At 38.0% G+C, this 22,666-nt stretch overlaps 1 protein-coding gene across 1 annotated transcript in view; it reads right to left on the bottom strand.

Moving 5' to 3' along the window:
• Window positions 1–6,577: 6,577 nt before the first annotated feature.
• The window catches only part of LOC121387787 (pre-mRNA-splicing factor CWC22 homolog), a 31,810-nt gene continuing 15,721 nt past the window's right edge, over window positions 6,578–22,666 (bottom strand). The window contains exons 9-20 of the mRNA XM_041518994.1: window positions 20,926–21,061; window positions 20,051–20,154; window positions 18,948–19,050; window positions 18,289–18,351; window positions 17,604–17,699; window positions 15,249–15,397; window positions 12,713–12,790; window positions 12,311–12,463; window positions 11,132–11,259; window positions 10,467–10,568; window positions 9,355–9,515; window positions 6,578–7,831 (exon numbers count right to left, since the gene is read on the bottom strand). Of these exons, the coding sequence (XP_041374928.1) occupies window positions 7,035–7,831; window positions 9,355–9,515; window positions 10,467–10,568; window positions 11,132–11,259; window positions 12,311–12,463; window positions 12,713–12,790; window positions 15,249–15,397; window positions 17,604–17,699; window positions 18,289–18,351; window positions 18,948–19,050; window positions 20,051–20,154; window positions 20,926–21,061 (2,070 nt within the window). The 3' untranslated portion in view covers window positions 6,578–7,034. The remainder of the gene's footprint in view (window positions 7,832–9,354; window positions 9,516–10,466; window positions 10,569–11,131; window positions 11,260–12,310; window positions 12,464–12,712; window positions 12,791–15,248; window positions 15,398–17,603; window positions 17,700–18,288; window positions 18,352–18,947; window positions 19,051–20,050; window positions 20,155–20,925; window positions 21,062–22,666) is intronic.

Here is a 22,666-nt window from a genome sequence, read left to right on the forward strand (position 1 = left end):
AAATATGTAAAGTGAAATTCTAATAAACACTTACAAAAGAGATCAAAACGATTTGGCACCACAGAGTGTATACCACCAAATCAAATCCCATAGACGACAATAGTAACATGTGGCTAAAATTCCTACCTGAAGCATATCAATCGGCATATACATCACGAATATAAATACTACCACCCCTCACCCTTAAGGTGAATCAGAAAAAAATAGAGGGGGAGGGGGGGTGGAGCTACTCATTTCAGAGATAACGAGTAGCTTCTTTGACTACCCTCGTTCCGCACAAAATTTGAGTACTTTTTTACAGGTACCCCATACATGTTTCAAGCACAAGGCTACTTAACACAGTGGTACATGTATTAGATGTATAGGATAACGCACGCCTCCGAGGTTATGGTTGGGATAGTAAAACCCGAGGGAAGAAAGGTTTGTGAAAGTAAGACCTGAGGGCGAAGCCCGAAGTCTTACTTTCACAAACCTTTCTTCCCTCGGGTTTTACTATCCCAACCATAACCAAGGAGAAGTGCGTTATCCAACATACAAATCGTTAATAAGTGTTGTTTATTCTGCGTTTTATGATAAAGCAATTTTTATTTGGAAAAAAAAACCCCAACAATCTTTCCCTCGTCGAAAAAATAGAACAGTCGACAGTTTCATTGAATTCACCTATGCACGTGCACTAGTTGGGTCAGCCCACATGTGTCGAGAGAAGTCACGTGACTATCACTGGAATTTCTCGTGCGGTACACCGCGTGGTCATATTCGCAAATGCAGTGGACTGTCATGGACCCAAGCGAAGATTTAGTTTTGAGTCAAGCGCTGGATTCGTCGAGGTTTTACTTCTGTGGTAAAACCTGCGTTGGAGGTTTTACTTCTGTGGTAAAACCTGTGACTAGGTTTTACTTCTGTGGTAAAACCTTCAATGAAGTTTTACCTAGAATATAATCATCATCCAATAGCATAGGGGTAATTCGGGATAGGTTTGTATGAAATAAAATTGCATATATTTTTGGCCCAGATGAAACTAGTTATGTTTTAACAACCAACACACTCACATTTATAACCAATCACAGGACTTGTGGTGTTAGCTTCTCATCTAGTGTAAGTTTTTTGTTTTGTTTGGTTTTGTTTTGTTTAACGACACCACTAGAGCACATTGATATATTAATTATCGGCTATTGGGTGTCAAACATTTGGTAATTAATTTGTTATATAGTCTTAGAGAGGAAACCCGCTACAGTTTTCCATTAGTAGCAAGGGATCTTTTATATGCACCATCCCACATACAGGGTAGTACATACCACGGCCTTTGATATGCCAGTCATGGTGCACTGGCTGGAACCGAGAATTAGCTAATGGGCCTACCGACGAGGATCGATCCCAAACCGAGGAAGAGGAAATAACATTATTTTCTTGTTTCAGGTTTTTATGTTTGGTTAATAGCTCGCCATAGCTCTCCATAGCTCTCCATAGCTTGATAAAAGAACCAGTCCGTCAGTTCCAAACATAATGCAGATGTCCTGCAGAAGGCTGAATAGTAAAGTTTGTTTTATTTAACGACACCACTAGAGCACATTGATTTTTTTATCTTACCATCGGCTATTGGACGTCAAACATATGGTCATTCTGACTTCTTCTCTTTTTTTTTTAAAGAGGAAACCCGCTGTCGCCACATAGGCTACTCTTCTACGACAGGCAGCAAGGGATCTTTTATTTGCGCTTCCCACAGGCAGGATGGCACAAACCATGGCCTTTGTTGAACCAGTTATGGATCACTGGTGGGGGCAAGTGGTTTACACCTACCCACTGAGCCTTGCGGAGCACTCACTCAGGGTTTGGAGTCGGTATCTGGATTAAAAATCCAATGCCTCGACTAGGATCCGAACCCAGTACCTACCAGCCTGTAAACCGATGGCCGTTTAGAAAGGATGATGATGAAGATGATGTTGCTGCTGCTGCTGCTGATGATGATGATGATAATGATAATAGCAATAACAACAAGCATTTTGAGAGTACTGCTAAAGCAATACATGTCCCCTACCGGGTCCAACAATGTTTCGTATCTCCTAAATTCAAGGGCCGTAACTCTGAAAATGTGAGTAAATCACCATGAAGCTTCAACTTGATCTGTAAAGCTATATACAAATGATAAAGCTATATACAAATGATAAAGCTCCATTAGGAACGATCCTGGTTAAAAAGATTCGTTACAAAACGTATTTTGCACATTTGCAGTAAAACGTCGTCGTTGCTGACACATTTAACGAATCTTTTGTTGGTCACTTACATATCAGTAATCGATAGTGTTATAGTTTTATCAAAATCCTATTGTTTTATACAGGAGAATATTCACTATCTGGAGCTAAAGTAGATCCCATACTAGATTCTAGTAATATTTTTTTATTAGCTAAAACAATTCGACTGAAAGATCCCGTACACTAGCACAGAGTTATCCCCGCAGTATGGACCGATTCCAGTCAGATTGGCTAAACTAGTTAGGGTTGGTTTGGGGTTGTTTGTTTAACGATACCACTAGAGCACATTGATTTATTAATCATTAGCTTTGAATCATTTGGTCATTTTGACATCGTCTGATGAGGAAACCCTCTACAGTTTTCCATTAGTGGCAAGGAATATTTTATATGCACCATCCCACAGAAAGGATAGCACATACAATGGCGCTTTCCCACTGGGGTACGTCCCGCCCTTGGCTAAAGCAATTAACATATACACCAAAAAAATAAACAATACCCCTTTCCCTTATGCTAGCGTCAGACTATCAACTGTCACGACGGAGTTGGTCAACTCGACAGTTACGTTATAATTTCCCCCACTCCTTATTTACGACGGGTGCGCTCAGATTAACTACACGGTCGTCGATGTATACGTCGAGAATCGAGTTGTAAGCAACTGGACAGTCGTTTAAGTCGTAAGATCAGTGAGTTTGCAGACTTCGTCGTGACAGTTGGTATTCTGAGACTAACAGTAAGAAGGAAGGAAATGTTTTATTTAACGACACACTCAACACATTTTATTTACGGTTATATAGCGTCGGACATATGGTTAAGGACCACACAGATACTGAGAGAGGAAATTCGCTGTCGCCACTTCATGGGCTACTCTTTTCGATTAGCAGCAAGGGATCTTTTATATGCACCATCCCCGAGACAGGATAACACAGGCTTTTGATATACCAGTCGTGGTGTACTGGCTGGAGCGAGAAATGGCCCAATGGGCCCACCGACGGGGATCGATCCCAGACCGACCGCGCATCGATTAAAATACACTATCATAACTGCAAGTGTCTCATTTCTCTATAGATTTTTTTTTCTTCTTGTAAAGAACTACAAATTACTTTATCCCAAACATTATCTTTACATTTATATCGTGTTCAACACTGTTCTGTCCGTTTTCTCCTGAATAGGTTTTCTGAGCTGTCCACACCATCATCTACCAGTCTAAATTTCCTCCACGGGAGCAGTCTCTGTGCACCTCTGTGCACCCACTGGCACCCTCGTCGTCTTGTCGCTATATAGTCCGTTTGCAACAAGAGAACCGATGAATTGGCATGTAACTTTAGAGAGTATAAAGTTAAAATTCATATTGAAACATATTATTCAGTTTTATACCCGTACCAACTGAAATAATTTTTTGAGAGAAAAACAATTATGTAAAAAAAAAATCATTCACCATCAAATTGCAGTCTTTTTTGATACAGGTATGAACTGACGGAACAGCCAAACTGAAGCGCACACAATTCTACCTTTGGTCTCAATGTGCTACATTATCATTTACTTCAGTTCAGGATGCAGGTGTAGCTACTTACATTGGCTATTCTAGCATTCAGGGCCGTACCCTCCGGGTGGGGGGGGGGGGGGGGGGCGCAAGGGCCGACAATGCTGCACACGGAGACTAAAGGTATTTTAACTTTATTCATTATAGAGATGCATTACAAATCAATCTATTCCTTCTTTTCTTTTCTTTTCTTTTTCTTTTATGCAAACAGATAGTCCGACTGACGACACTAACGACAGCCAGTAGTACGGGAGTATAGTAGGTGGTTACAAGTACCTCTTAGCAATGCCAGAAGTAACAATATCTGTAGTGGTCAGACAAAGTCCACAGGCGTATGGAACGGATGGCCACTGCAGACAAATACCTATCACAGTTGGACAGACAAGGACAGCGATGTGGAGGTGAAAAGCAAACGAAGATGAAAGATAGGAGCTGCCAGATTGGCAAGAATAAAGATGGAAATTTGTTTTGTTTAACGACACCACTAGAGCATATTTATTAAGTAATCATCGGCTATTGGATGTCAAACATTTGGTAATTCAGACTCGTAGTCAACAGACGAAACCCGCAACATTTTCCTAATGCAGTTAGGGATCTTTTATATGCACTTTCCCATAAACAGGATAGCACATACCACGGCCTTTTATTTTTTTTATATTATATTAAACTTTGTGTCTCAACAGCTAATAAAATGGCTGCAACTTTTCAGGTGTTTTTTTGTTTTGTTTTGGAAATATGCAATATTGTATTGTTAATTATATTTTATTTAAAGTAAAGATATGTTTGTTTAATGACAACTCGGCATATTTTTAACCAACTTTTTGATGGTTATTTTGTCACTTGTTTGCGAGAGCAAACCCACTGCCACGACACAGGCTATACCTGAAAAAGTAGCATAACTTTCTTCCTATACACTTTCCCACAGAGCCCTATAGTACTTTTTCCGTGAACTTTGATTTGCCATTCGTGGAACACTACACTAGTTAGGACCTCGAGTCCATTGACGGCTGTAAACCCGGGAATATGTGTAGAGTGAGGGGTCTGGACGTCGTAAAACATAAGCAATTTTTTTCTTAAAGATGTATTTTCTGAAGGAGCATGATCAAACTCACCCCTAGAAACTTCGCCCATCAGTCTAGACTCACCCACCCCACTGCACAGCTTCCCCGAGACACTGCAACTCATACATCAGGCTCTATCTCCGAGTTACACCACACCCACTTATTTACCTATTTACTTACCTGCTGACAAAAAAAAAATCAAATACACGTACATGTATATACATATCGGATCCCCACCCCTAAACCCCATCCATTCAACTTTTCAGACAAAAAATCAAGAAGTAATGTTAAACTTTGGACATGTTTATTTTTTCATTAACTTGCCTACAAACAAGTTCACATTTTAACACACTCCTGCAACATTTTACATAGATTAAGATATCATTTGACTTTGTTAGCTGCTGTATATGCCAAGTTTGTTCCTGCTTTCTGTGTTCAGCAGATTGGCCACCTAAGTTTCTCGGAGGAAATGAATACAGCATTACTAGACAGGGCTTTAGATCTCACTGATTTGGGCACAACAGGTTTTTTGTCTGTTCTGGGGACACCAAGGTCTTTTCAGTGCAGTAACTGTAATAACAACTGGTAAAGAGTTGTACATTTTCAAAAATACATTTCAAGTTATTTTAATCTAATTACATCTGAACATTCCACTGATTTTGAGGTGAAATGTTTTGAGTTTAGCATGTTTGTGCTTAATTTGGATTTGCTAATTTTGGGCATACTTATTTTGGACACCCTCTTTATCGCCTCAGCCGTGATGCAATCAAAAGTCCTGCCGGTAAACAGCTCACTACACTCTGTAGATAAAGCCATCTACTTTTCTCACACACTCTCCTTCTTTCAGAAATAATTACCCCCCCACCCCCCATGCAGCCCGTAGACAAGTGAATGGTTAGTGAAGTTCCACACCCCTGCAATAGTATACAGTTAACTTTCAATTCTTGCACTTAAATACCTGCAGAAAAGAAATGAAAAGTTCTAGATTTTCAGCCACCTAACGTAAGCAGCTTTTACTTGACAGTTTCTAGATTTTCAGCCACCTAACGTAAGCAGCTTTCACGTGACAGTTTCCAGATTTTCAGCCACCTAACGTAAGCAGCTTTCACGTGACAGTTTCCAGATTTTCAGCCACCTAACGTAAGCAGCTTTCACTTGATAGGTTTCCGTGTCCAAGTGTAGAATGTCCTGAAGTCCATACACACATCCTAGCAGTATTTCGTATATAAATTAATTCTTCATTTCACACAAACCAATTTCTACAGTTCATTTGCATGTGGAGAATTACACAAATATATCCACACCCTTGCAATGATTTTCACATAATACAGGTTGTTCCTGAATTGATCACAGGGGGACCAGGCAGGCAGGCAGGCAGGCAGGGGCCACTGTTATTTATTGTTATTGTTATTTTATGTTATGTGGGTCTACTGCATTTTATATGTGAAAGTTAAAGTTTGTTTTGTTTAATGACATCACTAGAGCACATTGATATATTAATCTTCAACTACTAGATGTCAAATATTTCATCATTTCCACACATTCTTCACTGAACATTTGTTTGGTTTAGCAACATCCCTAAAACACACTGATTAATTAATCATTGACCAACTGATGTCAAACATTTTAACATGTAAAGTTTGTTTGGTTTACCAACATTGATAGAGGACATTGATTAATTAATCAATGGCTATTGGATGTCAAACATTTAGTAATTCTGATACATAAATTTCAGCTAGAATTTGTTTAACAACATTACTAGAGCACACTGATTAATGAATCATCATACTGGATGTCAAACATTTATTAATTTTGAAACAGTCTTCAGTAAAAGTTTGTTTTATTTTGTTTAAGAGCCACCATTAGAGAACACCAATTAATTAATCGCTAAGTCTTCAAACAAGGGATATTTTATATACACTTCACACAGGACAGCACATACCACTACTTATATACAAATGTTCAGAAAAATCAACGGGTGTGGTCTAGCAGTGGGTGAATTGACACAGAATGACCCATGAGGGATATTTTATATACACTTTCCCAGACAGGACAGCACATAACATGATTTTTAATACACCAGTCATGGAGAATTGTATACACATGAATGTCAAGGCTTGACAGGAATTGCCTCCTACCTACCCCCACCCACTGTGATCAATTGTGGGACTGCCCTGAATGACATCAGCGTCTCCTGTGGCCACCGTCTCTGTTTGAATACTTATCACCACTTGAGCTCCTGGCAACATCATCCTTGTACTCCCGCGATCGCTGCTTCAGTCGACTCGCGTCTCCATCAGACGCAGGTGAATCTCGGCGACCGTGCGAGTCACGGTCGTTACCACCCGGCTGTCTGTCCGACTTTTTAGCCCGCTTGTCGTTATCTTCAACCAGTCGGTCCGACTTTTTACTCCGCCTGTCATTCACGCTGCCATATTCGTCGTCCTCATCACCATCACTTGGCGACAAACGTCGATCTCGGCCTCTCTGAGAATTTCGACCGTAATTTTCTTTTTCGTCTCTATCTCTGTCCCTCCGTGAGGTATGCTGGTCGTTTTTCAAGCCCTGATCATCCCCCCTCTTGTTGTTCTCCCTGTGGTGTTTGTCTTTTCTACTGTAGTCGTCGATGTCGTAATTTCTGTTGTCATGACGATATTCCGTGTTTCGATCATGTCGGCTGTGAATATCATTCATACTCCGTAGCTTGTCCTTTTCATTTCGGTCACGTTCTTTACCATTACGTGAATTTCTTCCATCTCGTGAAGTGTCTGTTTTCTGTCTCATTCTATCCGCACCAATGTCATCAACAGATTTTCTTTCGTTTCGAAATTTGTTTCTAGATTTGCCTTTGTCGTCTCTATGAGAATATTCACGATCTAAACTGTTTTTACTTGCATTCAATTTTTCCTTTGACATACGTTTGGTTTTCCTTTTTCTCTTGGGGTTTCCTTTATCTGATTCAGATGAAGAACTTTCAGAATCTGAAATATTGAAAAAATATATTACTTTATTTCAAATGACAAAACGAGGTGGTGTAACCATCTCACAACTGCTTCATCTTATAAAAGGCACTGAAAATATTAAACTGAAACAAGCAGAAGATGCAATCACTCTTTCTTATACTACAGTTACTGTATCATTAACTAAAGTAAAATACAAACTACAGTTTCAGTTAATCAATCATTTCTGTTACTCTGGGCTTCTAGATTATGGTAGCCACACTCCCATGGCTCGTGATATTCAGTGTTGGGCTAGTAAATAATTATTATAACTAGCCTGATGGATAGTGGAAAAAAAACCCTGGTCAAATGCTGCATTTACATATTTGGTAAATATGAAAATCCTGCCCCCCCCCCCCCCCCCCCCCCTTGTTCCACCCCAATCTAAGGATTTTAAAGCTCAATCTCCCTCTTTAGGTGGCATATCTTATTAGTACCATGAGTAAAATTTTATTTATTTAAAGTAGGGCTAGTCAATTTTTAATCATGGTTAGTACATTTTTAAAATCACACATCTCATGGCCAGTGAATTTTTATAAAATTCTAGAAGCCCTCTGTTATAATTGTGAAGCTGAAATCAGTCATTTGTTGTAACATAAAAATTACATTGTATGGTTATAATAGTAATAATCTCCTGTGCTTCTATCAACAGATATTGTTGATTGCTTACAGAAGTCTTGTCACCATTTTTAACATAAAACAAGAAAACACATTACTTGTACGACATATTAATAAACACAAAGGTATTTTCTCAAAGTAGTTTAGTAACAAAATGCAGAATTTTTTATTTATTTTCAAACTACTTTTCTCTTTTGTTTTAAATAAAGAGCCACATTAAAATTATTAACAAAAAGCTTGTTTTGTAGAGCCTGAGATGGGGTACAGACCATAAATAAAATACAAATGAAATCGATCAATGGTACATCACAGGACAAAAAACTAATGATATACTAGATACTGCACCTTTAAAAGAGCAGACTGTTTTGAAATATTAAAATATACTAGCGACTTCAGCTTTAAAACGGACACTGTTTTGAAATATAAAAATATATTCGAATCTGCATGTGTAAATGGGCAAACTGTTTTGAAATATTCAAAATATACTAGATACTTTCTCTGTAAAAGGGGCACTGTTATGAAACATTAAAAGTTAGACTAGATACTGAAGTTTTGAAAGGAACAGGCATTAAACATAAATATATACTAGATACTTTCTCTTTAGAAAGGACAGACTGCTTTGAAATATTATAAATATACAAGATATACAAGATACTGCATGTTTAAAAGTGCAGATGATTTTGAAGTATTAAAAATATTAGAGGCGACTGTTTCTAAATATTATAATTATACTATAATATAGACCGCATCTTTGTAAAGAGCCGACTGTTTCTAAATATTACAAAAACACTAGAGACGGCATCTTTAAAAAAAGAGCCGACTGTTTCTAAATATTACAACATCACTAGAGACGGCATCTTTAAAAGAGGCGACTGTTTCAATCTGACCTGCATCCGAACTGTCGGAACTGTCGGAGGATGAACTTGAGTCAGAGCTTGAGTCAGAACTTGAGTCAGAACTTTGAGCGTCCACCTCGGCCGCCTCCTGCTCCTGTTTCTGCTGCATCAGTTGCTTCGTCATCGTCTTCAGGTGGTCGCGCAGGTCGTCGCTGCAATCATAACACGGTTACATTCAAAGTAACACATTCACTGTGGAATTATTATAACTATTTAAAGACTGCAATCGTAACACGGTTACATTCAAAGTGACACATTCAGTGTGGAGTTATTATAACTATTTAAAGACTGCAATCGTAACACGGTTACATTCAAAGTGACACATTCACTGTGGAATTAGTATAACTATTTAAAGACTGCAATCGTAACACGGTTACATTCAAAGTGACACATTCACTGTGGAATTAGTATAACTATTTAAAGACTGCAATCGTAACACGGTTACATTCAAAGTGACACATTCACTGTGGAATTAGTATAACTATTTAAAGACTGCAATCGTAACACGGTTACATTCAAAGTGACACTGTCACTGTGGAGTTATTATAACTATTTAAAGACTGCAATCGTAACACGGTTACATTCAAAGTGACACATTCACTGTGGAATTAGTATAACTATTTAAAGACTGCAATCGTAACACGGTTACATTCAAAGTGACACATTCACTGTGGAATTAGTATAACTATTTAAAGACTGCAATCGTAACACGGTTACATTCAAAGTGACACTGTCACTGTGGAATTATTATAACTATTTAAAGACTGCAGTCGTAACATGGTTACATTCAAAGTGACACATTCACTGTGGAATTATTATAACTATTTAAAGGATCTGCCCATGTGAAGCCTGTAATGTAGAGGTACCCGTAAATGTATACTGGTTTTTAATTTTTATTATTAGTATTATTTTTATTATTGGTATAATTTTTATTATTAGTATTATTTTTATTATTAGTATTATTTTTTTAATACATACATATTTATATATGTACATGTATATGTAATGTTTTAAAGGTGTTATACATGTATGAATAACACTCATACTGTAAGTAATGATTTCAGGGCCCCCAACCCTGACATTACCTTTGATAAAACACTTACGTCAAACCACCGAGCCCAATGGTGGTGAAGAAGTTGATGGCAAAACGAGTATTCCTTGGATTATCTCTTGGTAAGATTCCTTCAAAATACTGCTGCAGTGATCTGGAAAAAATTTTTAAATAATAAAAAACTGTTACGAGCTTGCTACCATTGTAAAATGTGTTTGACTAATAAGCTTTTTTTAACGACTATAATTGTACCACCAGTGATTGTACATATTCTGTATATCTAGTCACACCATCAGAGACGGTGAAATAGGCTGGAAAATCATCTAGGTCTACTTAATTTTATTGCATGATTGTGTTTTTGACAATAAAAGTTTGTTCGTTTATTAACAGTTCCACTTCCCACCCCAACGTAGTAATTACTGATTTTGTATGATGTGAACAGTTTGTTCAGTTTACAGTGTCTCCACTAGCCGTTGATCTCGGTCTTGTTACACGTTTGGTCTGGGCTAGTAGAAATTATCTACTGTATTACTGTAATAATATATAGGGCACTAGCCAAAGCTTGTGAGGGATAGGGACTTTCTAAAACATCTGTCGAACACTGTTTTTTGTAACAGAAACACAAAGTGTATAGTACCAACCTCTTGCTACATTAACAGATTTAGATTTTTTTTTTTAATTATCTAAAGCAGATGATTTTAAACACTCAAAACTTACTGGTCTTTGAGTCTGTCATTAAGTTTTGGAAGTCCCATGAACTCCGACAGTTCCTGGAAGAGAATCTTGATGAAAATCCTACTCGCTGACGTCGTATCATCCTCATTCAACTTTACACAACTAATTACCTGAAATAAACAATACGCAATATCAGAAATCAAAAGCTGTGGATTTCATCAAAATGTCAGATTAACTGTGTACATAAATTCAGAAATCAAAAGCTGTAGATTTCATCAAGATGTCAGATTAACTGTGTACATAATTTCAGAAATCAGTAGAGAAATCATTGGCTTTGAAGTTCCTGAAAATCAATACAGCTTATTTCTGGATATAATATGTGAAATATTAAATCAGGTATTCTGCAAAAGTGAATGTGTCGCCTATCATAAACTTACTTGGTGTCTCTCAGTTGCATCCATTGATGTTCATCTCAATACAGGTTAAGAATTCTTTTTAATTAAACACATTAAAAAATTATTAATTAAAAACAATTTTAATTTTAAATCAGCATTTGAAATGACAAATAGAGATTATTAAACAAGCTTGTGTGTTGTACTGATTATATGAAACGAGTGTCAGGATTCTTATAGAGCGAGGGTAATACATGAATCCGGACACGAGTTGCGAGTGTAATAATTTCTTTATTATCCATATTATTTTTTTTATTTTTTTTATGAATAACAAAACAAGGACAGTCTCAAAATGTTTCCACCACAACTAGAAGGAGATGACAAAATGATGTCATATTTCATATGCAAAATCTGAATTAGGACTGGAGAAAACGTCATGTTATGACGACGTTTTCCCAAAATTACGTCATCACACTGTTATTACACGTGTGCTTCATATGATTATTATTAACTCGGTTATGATGAGCCATGTGGATAATAACACTTGTTATTACACGTGTGCTTCATATGATTATTATTAACTCGGTTATGATGAGCCATGTGGATAATAAAAACACAATGAACTTTTCTTTATAAATGAAACATAAAATGTAATTGCACATTTCATATACTCAGAGCTACGACTGGGGAAGCAACATGTTATGACGTCGCTTCCTAAAATGCCATCATTGGTTGGTCACGTCATTACTTGATATTACACGCGTGCTTGGTATGATTATTATTAACTAGGTTACGTTGAAACATGTGGATAATAAGATAAGACTATTACCCCCCAGGATATGGCGTCAGTGAGCAGCAGGTGAGCGAAGAACTTGGAGACGTTGCGTAGCTTGTTGGTCTCCAGACGATGGATCGTCTCGTACTGCTCCATGAATATAGTCTGGAATGGCTCCACGTACTTCTTGTCCAGCTGGCAGAACCGCTGAAAAACACACAATATGCATATGGCAGGATTTCTAAGCTCTCTTTAGAAACAACCCACAAAAAATAAATTAAAAAGCAGGTATTATGTACACAGTATTAGGTATATCGTGTTTCAAATGCAGTATCAGAGTGTCCTGAATAATTCTGGAACATTTTCTTTAGTATCACGTCAAGATTCGCTATGTACAAAAGATTCAGAGATCCCCGTATGCATTACTAGAACAGCACTAACACACTTCTAGCCTACCTGAGCCAAAAGACCGAAGAATTTCTCATATGTCCTCAGCTGTGCACAGCAGTCGAGAATCATGTTGCAAAGCTCAACCTGGAAAACAAAAAGAAACAATGCATTCTGACAGTACTGCTAAATCAATACAAATCAACTAAATATCTTGAGGCATGGATAATAAAAAGGCCAAAAAACTATATGTGTGACAGACGGACAGAAAAACAGACAAAAGTACGGAGCCGAAACCTATAGTGCCCTCCATTTGAACACATAGGTCACTAATAAAATTATAACACCTCAGCACATTTTTTATTTAAGGACACATGATCCACAAAGAAGGAAGGAAATGTTTTATTTAACAATGCACTCAACACATTTTATTTATGGTTATATGGTTCAGGACCACACAGATATTGAGAGAGGAACCCGCTGTTGCCACTTCGTGGGCTACTCTTTTCGATTAGCAGCAAGGGATCTTTTATATGCATCATCCCCCAGACAAGATAACACATACAACAGCTTTTGATATACCAGTTGTAGTGCACTGGTTGGAGCGAGAAATAGCCCAATGGGCCCACTGACAGGGATCGATCCCAGACTGACCACACATCAAGCGAACGCTTTACCACTGGGCTACATCCCGCCCCTGATCCATGAAGAAATAAAATAAAATTGGAAATAATAAACATTTACAGGTCATTCCATATACGGGTCTCCTTGTTGTCCCATTCTGAAAGCACTGTTTTATGTAAATGATTTTAAAACTTATTCTTGCAAAATTATGCCTATTTTTGGTCTCTACAATCTTTGAAACTGCAATAAGCAGTATGTTTTGGATTGGATGGGACAAAAAGGAGATTCTTATTGTAAAGCTATTACATGGAAGAATATAAGAATCCATCACATGAAGCAATTTGGGATTGAAAAAGTATACTACTCAAAAGAATTTAAGGGTCAGACATTATTTTCTGAATGTCAATTATATTAGCTAGACCATAATGTCACACATGGTATTGGTCCATTTTGACGAAAGTGGGTCTAAGCAACCCATAAATGAATTAAAATCCACTGTCATTGACACTGTCGACTTGTTCTAATGGCGAAAACATGCTTATATTTGCACGTAAATTAGGGCGAAAGCGAAAGGTTTGCTAAGTGCCCATAACTTGCTTTTTCACAAAGCGCTTCATATGCACGCTTTGCATGTGTATTCCATGTTCCCAATGCTGAATTTCTTTATAATTGGAGCTTGCGTTCGTGTACGGTGCACACTCCAAATTCGACAATGGTACGACGTCAACTGACTATTGAAGATCGAGGAAGGGCTATTGCTTGGCTTCAGGATGGCAATACGCAAAGAAATGTTGCTCTGAGACTTGGTGTCAGTCAGAGTGTCGTTGGCCGACTGTGGCAACGGTACCAAGCAACGAATTCTGTTCGAAATAGTCCACGTTCGGGAAGACCCCGAAGCACTACAAATAGAGAGGACCGCTACATCACCAATATGGCTCTACGTCAATGCACAACCACTGCACGCCGATTAGATGACAATCTGCGGACTGCGACTGGAACTCGAGTGTCTGATCAAACCATACGCAATCGTCTGAGAGCCAATAATCTACGCTGCCGTCGCCAGGCTGTTCGACCACCACTCCTACCACGTCACAGAACGGCCAGACGTCACTGGTGCACACTTCATCTGCGGTGGCAACGTGTTCAGTGGGGTCGAGTGATGTTCACTGATGAGTCCAGGTTTAGTCTCCAGTTTAACGACGGTCGGGTTCGTGTCTACAGACGTCCTGGGGAGCGCTTCGCTGACGTTAACGTTAGACAACGTCACCGGTTCGGTAGTGGCAGCGTCATGGTGTGGGGTGGCATCTCTATCCACCACAGGACCCCCCTCTATGTGGTGGATGGCAATCTGAATGGAATCCGCTATCTGAATGAGATTATCCGGCCGTTGGTTCTCCCAGGCCTTCAGCAGATTGGCGGCGGGGCAGTTCTGCAGGATGACAATGCCAGACCCCACCGCGCCAGGATGGATTGGCCAGCATATTAGCCTGACTTGGCCCCAATAGAGCACGCCTGGGACGAATTAGGCAGGAGAGTTCGGAATAACTATGCCCCTCCGGCCAACCTTCATGATCTGGGTCAACTTCTTATGGCAGAGTGGCAGGCCATTCCCCAAGAGTTCTTCAGACGTCTGATCAACAGCATGAGGCAACGATGTGTCGAGTGTATTCGCGCCAGGGGTGGATTCACACACTATTAAACGAATGTTCTAATGTGTAAAATCCATGTTTGACAACCTTCAACTTTGACAGCATGTCATGTGACTTTCTTGTATACAGTGACGTTTATTTGAGGTTTTTTGTAAATATGGAACAATAAATTAAATTTTTGGTGTAGTTTACATCATCAATCTAATACACTCTGAAACTTATTTGGTTATAAATTTTTGACCCTTAAATTCTTTTGAGTAGTATACATGTGAGGTAGTGCAAACTCCAACCTTGGATGAGTTTTAATACAGAAGAAAAAACAATCCCCGTACCTCCTGGCCCGGTTTGAGTTCCATCTTGAGCATCTTATGAGCGCACTCCTCAAAGTCGAGACTCGACTGAACCGTCAGGTAGATGGTGCGTCTCAACGCTACCAGGTTCGTTTCTGTGTTGTCAATAATCGTCTGTTTAGCTTCCTCATCTGTAATGAACACAATACAAAATGATGGTAAGTCATAGAATAAAATTATACTTGTAGACTGTCAGTATTATAAAATTATAGTAACTGTTGTAGATTGTCAGTCTTATAAAATTATAGATTTTATTGTCAGTGTTATAGCCTATATTTTGATAGGGTACTGATCGACTTTATTTACATGATATTTGTTTTTTTATAACAATAACAGTGGTTGCAAAACAAGGCATCGCGCGTCGCATGTGACGTTTACTACCCTCATTTCCGATGTCTGTTTTCGCCACAGTTGCTCAGACTCCAGTTCATATTTTCTTGGTTCTTGTCTGAATGTATGGGTTAATTTCTTCAGGAAAACTTTGAGTTTCCCATGAATACAGCGTCCATTACTGCTGATTGCCTTTGTTTTTAAAATATATTTTGTTTTGATTCATGAGCACACTCACTGGTAGACCCAGTGATTTTCCGCGATCGCGGAAAACGGACGGAATTCCCAGAATTCCCATTGTGAAACAGAATTACGATTTTCCGCGAAGTTAAAAAAAAAAAAAAAATCTATTTTACTACTGCCACACGCTGTAAAACTGACGATTGATCCGCGCGCAGTACCATTGGCAAACGCTAGACTGGATTATGCGCTTCACGGTAAACCAAATGGTCACATTGGAAACCAATCAAATACTTCGCGAACGTTAGCGAAACGTTTGTTGGCTAAACTTGGGGCTGGTTTACTACTTAGTCTGTTGCGCCTGCGCAGATGGGACAGTTTTTTTTTTCCAGGAGTAAGTTTAGCCAGCAGTTTGTCACTAACGCTTGTCTCGGAAGACAGATTTTTATGCTACACATTAAACCGAATGACCATTTCGGGAACCACCAGTCAAAATATGTTTGCAAACGTTTATCAAAAAACAGCTGGCTGAACGTTGCAATGTTACTTTATTTCCACTGTGTCATGAGCATACTTCAATTGGCAGACGACATTAGACTGTCAAAGAGATGATAAAATAAATGTTTACGTTTTGTGAACCCTAAGCCCCATTGAATAAAGCAGTGCACTTAATTGTTGGACAATCATGCTTTATGTAGTTATTACAATTGTACCCTTTGCTCCTGATGTTATTTTTCGCTACTCATATGTAGGCTTACTTTGATTTAATGACAAATAGTGACGCATGTCAACGCCAGTAAATTTTCGGACCCTTTAATTTGTCACAACGTGTGTTAGTTCAAATGTTAATTACATATTGTAGTCTGAAAGGGAAATGAAACGGAATTTACAAAAACATGAAACTGAAAATAGCTTTTTTTTTAAAATGGAAAACCACCAAGTCATGCTTGTTCTATTAATGGGCCAACAATTTCATCAACTATATGCATTACAAGTGGACTACATTGCACACTTCTGGTAACAGAGTCCAGCCCATAGAGCCCCCCCCCCCCCCCCCCCAGTACTGAGTGTCTGTAGCTCTCGATAAACCCCCCAACTCCTACTCTGGCAGTTCTAATGCCTACTAGTACTTCATTTTGCAACCGCTGAATAACATTATATTTTTAAGGCAGTGGTGCAGGTCTCTGGAAATTACAAACTGATCATTTCACTTGCACACTTCTCACACAGGTCTCTGGAAATTACAAAACGATCATTTCACTCGCACACTTCTCACGCAGGTCTCTGGAAATTACAAAACGATCATTTCACTCGCACACTTCTCACGCAGGTCTCTGGAAATTACAAAACGATCATTTCACTGGCACACTTCTCACGCAGTTCTCTGGAAATTACAAAACGATCATTTCACTGGCACACTTCTCACGCAGGTCTCTGGAAATTACAAAACGATTATTTCACTGGCACACTTCTCACGCAGGTCTCTGTAAATTACAAAACGATCATTTCACTGGCACACTTCTCACGCAGGTCTCTGGAAATTCACAATTAGCGAAGTTGGCGAGTGCCAGAGCTAGCCCTGAGCCATGCCCCTGACATTTTTCCAATTAGTAGCAAGGGATGTTGTATATACTTTCCCACAGACCTGACAGCACAAACCACGGCCTTTGATATACCATTGACTAGAATGAGAAATAGCCCAAATGGGCCCACCAAAGGGGATCGATCCCAGTCCGACCACGCATCAGGCGAACACTTTACTACTGGGCTATGTACTTTAAATAAGGAACATAATTATGTATGAAGAAATACGATGGATTTACTTACCCTGTTCTTCATCATCGCTGTCCTCCGATCCCGATCCCGATCCCGATCCGGACCCCGATCCACTTCCCTCGTCCGAGCTGCTCTCGTCAAGAATTTCTGAAATCACAATTATACGCTGACATACTTATGTGGCACTGCCAATTTACAGTTTGTGAGTGGGTCTTATAATATATTTTATGCAAAGCCAAATAGATAACACAATTTGGTGGGGGGAGGGCATAATTCCTTTTGCTGCCTTCCAATTCAGTATATATATATATATATAAAAATCAATTTCATAATGAAACAAATATGTCACAAATGATTATAAAATGATAACCACACATTGTTATTAGACCTGTTTAGAAGGTTTTTATTTTTATATATTTTATTTTATTTCAACCCATCAGAGTACTGATTTTACATATGTATTTATATTTTATTTCAACCCATCAGAGTACTGATTTTACATATGTATTTATATTTTATTTCAACCCATCAGAGTACTGATTTTACATATGTATTTATATTTTCATATGTAACATCCATGCAGGTCTCTGTAATACTTTAGTTATCTGATAGACAATTATTTTACATTTTATTATTCTTTTTATTATTATTATTATTTTATGTTTAAGTATACACACATTTACAATGGATTAATAAACACAGACACTGACATGTTTTGGTGTCTGTCTACACCCACCTTTCTTGAGAGCTTTATATTTGTCTTCATTATCCAGAAAGTTAGGATCTGCCCGGAATACATCTGAAACAACAAGGCAATTCACAAATCAAACACAGAAATTTAACAATATCCTAATACATCCAAGATATCCTAATTTTAAAATACATCTAAGAGATCCAATTTAAAATACATCTAAGATATCATAATTTAAAATACATCTTAGAGATCCTAATTTAAAATACATCTTAGAGATCTTAATTTAAAAATACATCTAAGATATACTAATTTTTCACACACCATCCGAAGTCCTCTTTCGAGCACACTATATTTTTTTTCCTAGCAGAACACATTTCTTTTGGCCTGCTACTTAAAAAAGCAACAGCAGGCCATTTATGTTTTCCTATTTTTAGCATTATAATATATGGTAACAAATAATGTAAATTCTTTAAAAACTGATTCATAAGACACTCAGATTCATGTTATATGGAAATGCATATAACATAACAAAATAAACATAATAATATGTGTTAAAAGTACACACAAAAAAAGGACAAACACGCTCAAAGAAATGAAAAATGTGCACCTAAATTTAAAGTTACAAATTCGCTTCACCATATTATAAAGGATGTGTTCTGTACCAAATATTATTAAATTAAGGGAGATAACTCTCCACTTACTGAGCAAGTCTTCTGGATCTTTGGCCTCCTCCAACGTCATCAAGTGGGTGAACTGGTCGGCCTCTTCTACAAGGTCAAGGTCATCCAACAGGGCTGGGTGGTCCTGTAAAAGGAAAACAAAGCAATCAAATACTGTAAATCACAGAATAGGAACATAAAATAGTGCAGCATATAGCTATAGGTTATTTAACACAGTGACACTGTTTAACCAGGTGTCCAACGATTGTTCCCATTCTTCGTCTATAGAAGAAAGGAAATGTTTTTATTTAACGATGCACTCAACACATTTTATTTACGGTTATATGGAGTCAGACATATGGTTAAGGACCACACAGGTATTGAGAGAGGAAACCCACTGTCACCACTTTATGGGCTACTCTTTTCGATTAGCAGCAAGGGATCTTTTATATGCACCATCTCACAGACAGGACAGTTCATACCATGGCCTTTGTTACACCAGTTGTGAAGCACTGGCTGGAATGAGAAATAGCCTAATGAGGATCGATCCTAGACAGACCGCGCATCAAGCGAATGCTTTACCACTGGGCTACCTCCTGCCCCTCTTGGTCTGTAGAATGATGGATAGAAAACAAACACACTTTGAAAACAGAATATTCCATTATTAGTTATTTGTATGAACTTCCCATAAACAGGATTAGACATACCACAGCCATAGCTTATTCCATTTACGAAGCACAGGGGTAGAAAAATCTGCCATTAGGTTCCTGACTAGAGATTTTCAAAGCTATCTTCGTGCTATGAAATGATAAAACCATCGTAGGTTATGATGTCACTATAGCACACACCATAGCGACGTTATAGCTTACAATGGTTTTATGACATCGTAGCACTACGGTTGTTTAGAAAATATGGGCACTGGAACCCATCACACCTGAGACAAATCCAACACCACATATGTAACTACATCTAGCCTCACAACCAGAGAAATAAATGAATGAATGAATGAATGAATGAACAAACAAATGAATGAACAAACAATTGATATAACAAGACTCCAGCATTCAATGAAAAAGGTTATTTTAGCATTTCGATGCAGCATAATAGAATGCCATCCAAAGAAAGGAATGATTTGGGAGACTCACCTTGAAACCGTCTTTCCTAATAGCAAACATCACTTCCAGCATGTACTGTACTCGCTGGTTCACGCTACCTTGATGCAAGATATTACGGAGCTGGTCGAATACAGCTGAAAACACAAATCAAATTATTATCAAATACAGCGCAATGTTCGATAAAAGTAAGAGACAGAAAAAAACCCTACTAAAACATGGCCTATCTTGTTAAAAAATTGTTGAAAATAATATTCTTTAATAGGATACAAAATGATTTTTAATAGGAAAGGAAAGGAATATTTCTGTCATGGTTCCTCGTCACATTTTTAACCACAGCTAGTTAGTGTCTAACATATTGTTATTTTGAAACTTGATCGAAAAAGGGAAAGACTGGAATCCAGCTATCACCACATAGGATGTTCCTACTGACTACACAGCAAGGGACCTTTTATATGTACTTTTCCAAAGACAGGAAAGCACACATCACAGTCTTTGATGTACCGTTTATGTGCCAGTGCGAAAAATCAATATGACATGTTTTTCAGAATAATTTTTCTTTTGTTTCATATAATGCAAAAAAAACCCACCCTTTTAAATGAAACAAAATATCTGAGAAACATATTGTTAAAATTTAATATTTTAAAAGAAAAAAAATTGTTGTGTCATAATCAGGTTGAAACTGAAGTCCCAAAAGAAAAAAAGAAAAAAAAGCTAATATTAACCAATCAGGAACAAGCTTTCAAATGAATGCAACAGGGTCATCAACATGCTCAAATCAGACTGAAAATATATCAGTAAGAACGCATTTATTCCTTGTATTCAATATCCAGTGAACACTGTTGCCTATCACCTGTAAAAAACATCTCTGAACGAGCAAATTGACAACGTTTAGTATGAACATTTACCATTGATTCCTCTCGGCGATACTTCTGTCAGTTTGGAACCACACTCCTTGAGGAAGCCGACGGCCACCTCCACCGAGTCATCAGTCGGGTTCTCTAACAGTAGAGTGAGAATCTCCAGACACAGCACCTCGTGAGCCTGTTAAACATTTTAAAACTATATTAGAAAATCTCTAACAGTAGAGTGAGAATCTCCAGACACAGCACCTCGTGAGCCTGTTAAACAAAGTAACTCAGTTAGTCACCATTTTAAACTATATTAGAAAATCTCTAACAGTAGAGTGAGAATCTCCAGACACAGCACCTCGTGAGCCTGTTAAACAAGGTAACTCAGTTAGTCACCATTTTAAACTATATTAGAAAATCTCTAACGGTAGAGTGAGAATCTCCAGACACAGCACCTCGTGAGCCAGTTAAACAAGGTAACTCAGTTAGTCACCATTTTAAACTATATTAGAAAATCTCTAACGGTAGAGTGAGAATCTCCAGACACAGCACCTCGTGAGCCAGTTAAACAAGGTAACTCAGTTAGTCACCATTTTAAACTATATTAGAAAATCTCTAACGGTAGAGTGAGAATCTCCACACACACAGCACCTCAGTGAGCCTGTTAAACAATATTAGTAAATCTCAGTTAGTCACCATTTTAAACTATATTAGAAAATCTCTAACAGTAGAGTGAGAATCTCCAGACACAGCACCTCGTGAGCCTGTAAAACAAGGTAACTCAGTTAGTCACCATTTTAAACTATATTAGAAAATCTCTAACAGTAGAGTGAGAATCTCCAGACACAGCACCTCGTGAGCCAGTTAAATAGATAATGACTTGTTAACAGTATAAACCTGACATCCTACATCATTAACTAGTTCTTATCTTTATCCTGCAGACAATAAACATTAAGGGGAAAAGCTATTATTTCTGTTATTTTAGCTACATGGTATAATGACCTAGACGTCAAATGAGCAATTTTGTAATGTAGCTATGTATATGTTACATATGTGATGTCAAAATGGATAATCTGTTAGTATATGTTTATGACTGCTTTACTCGGTCATCATAATCAGCCAATAAAAACAGTGGTTGCAGGATAAACAAGTTAACTTAGTTAACTACCACTTTAAACTCAAAATAGAAAACGACGCCTCAGGCTATTTTTAAACTACAGTTATTTGATGCCTAACATATCGTTGTTTCAACATTTGGTCGAGAGAGAAAACCACATCAGCTACTCTTAGCAATAACACAACAAGATATCTTTTACAGGCATTTCCTCATAGCTAGAACAGTATACAGGGCTCGAACTTAACAACAGCACCGATGGCAATTGCAGTCATTGAGATATAAATTACCGTAGGTCGGGAGCATCACGTCGGTAAAGTTCCTCAATGATGGCAAAATGTATACACCAGTACATTATCTGCCAATATAATATTAGTACATTTAAAATATGTCTACACACAACAAAATAACCTTTCAGTCTTATTTATTTGCTTCAGAATTTTTTTTTTTTTTAAACTGCCATGGCCAGGCTTTAAATTGTCGTCGGTGGGCTGTTTTACACGGGGCAATTTTGTTTTTAAATTGCTGTAGGAGACAAATTCTTAAGATCAAGCCCTGAGTATATACCACAGCCTTTGATATACCGTATATTGCCGTGTATTAGCCGACTCCTTGTATAAGCCGACCTCTTAGTTTGATCCTAAATATCAAGTACAAAATCATCGGCCTCGTGTATAAGCCGAA

Source organism: Gigantopelta aegis, chromosome 13 (assembly GCF_016097555.1).
Source record: "Gigantopelta aegis isolate Gae_Host chromosome 13, Gae_host_genome, whole genome shotgun sequence".
NCBI classification, from domain to species: domain Eukaryota; kingdom Metazoa; phylum Mollusca; class Gastropoda; order Neomphalida; family Peltospiridae; genus Gigantopelta; species Gigantopelta aegis.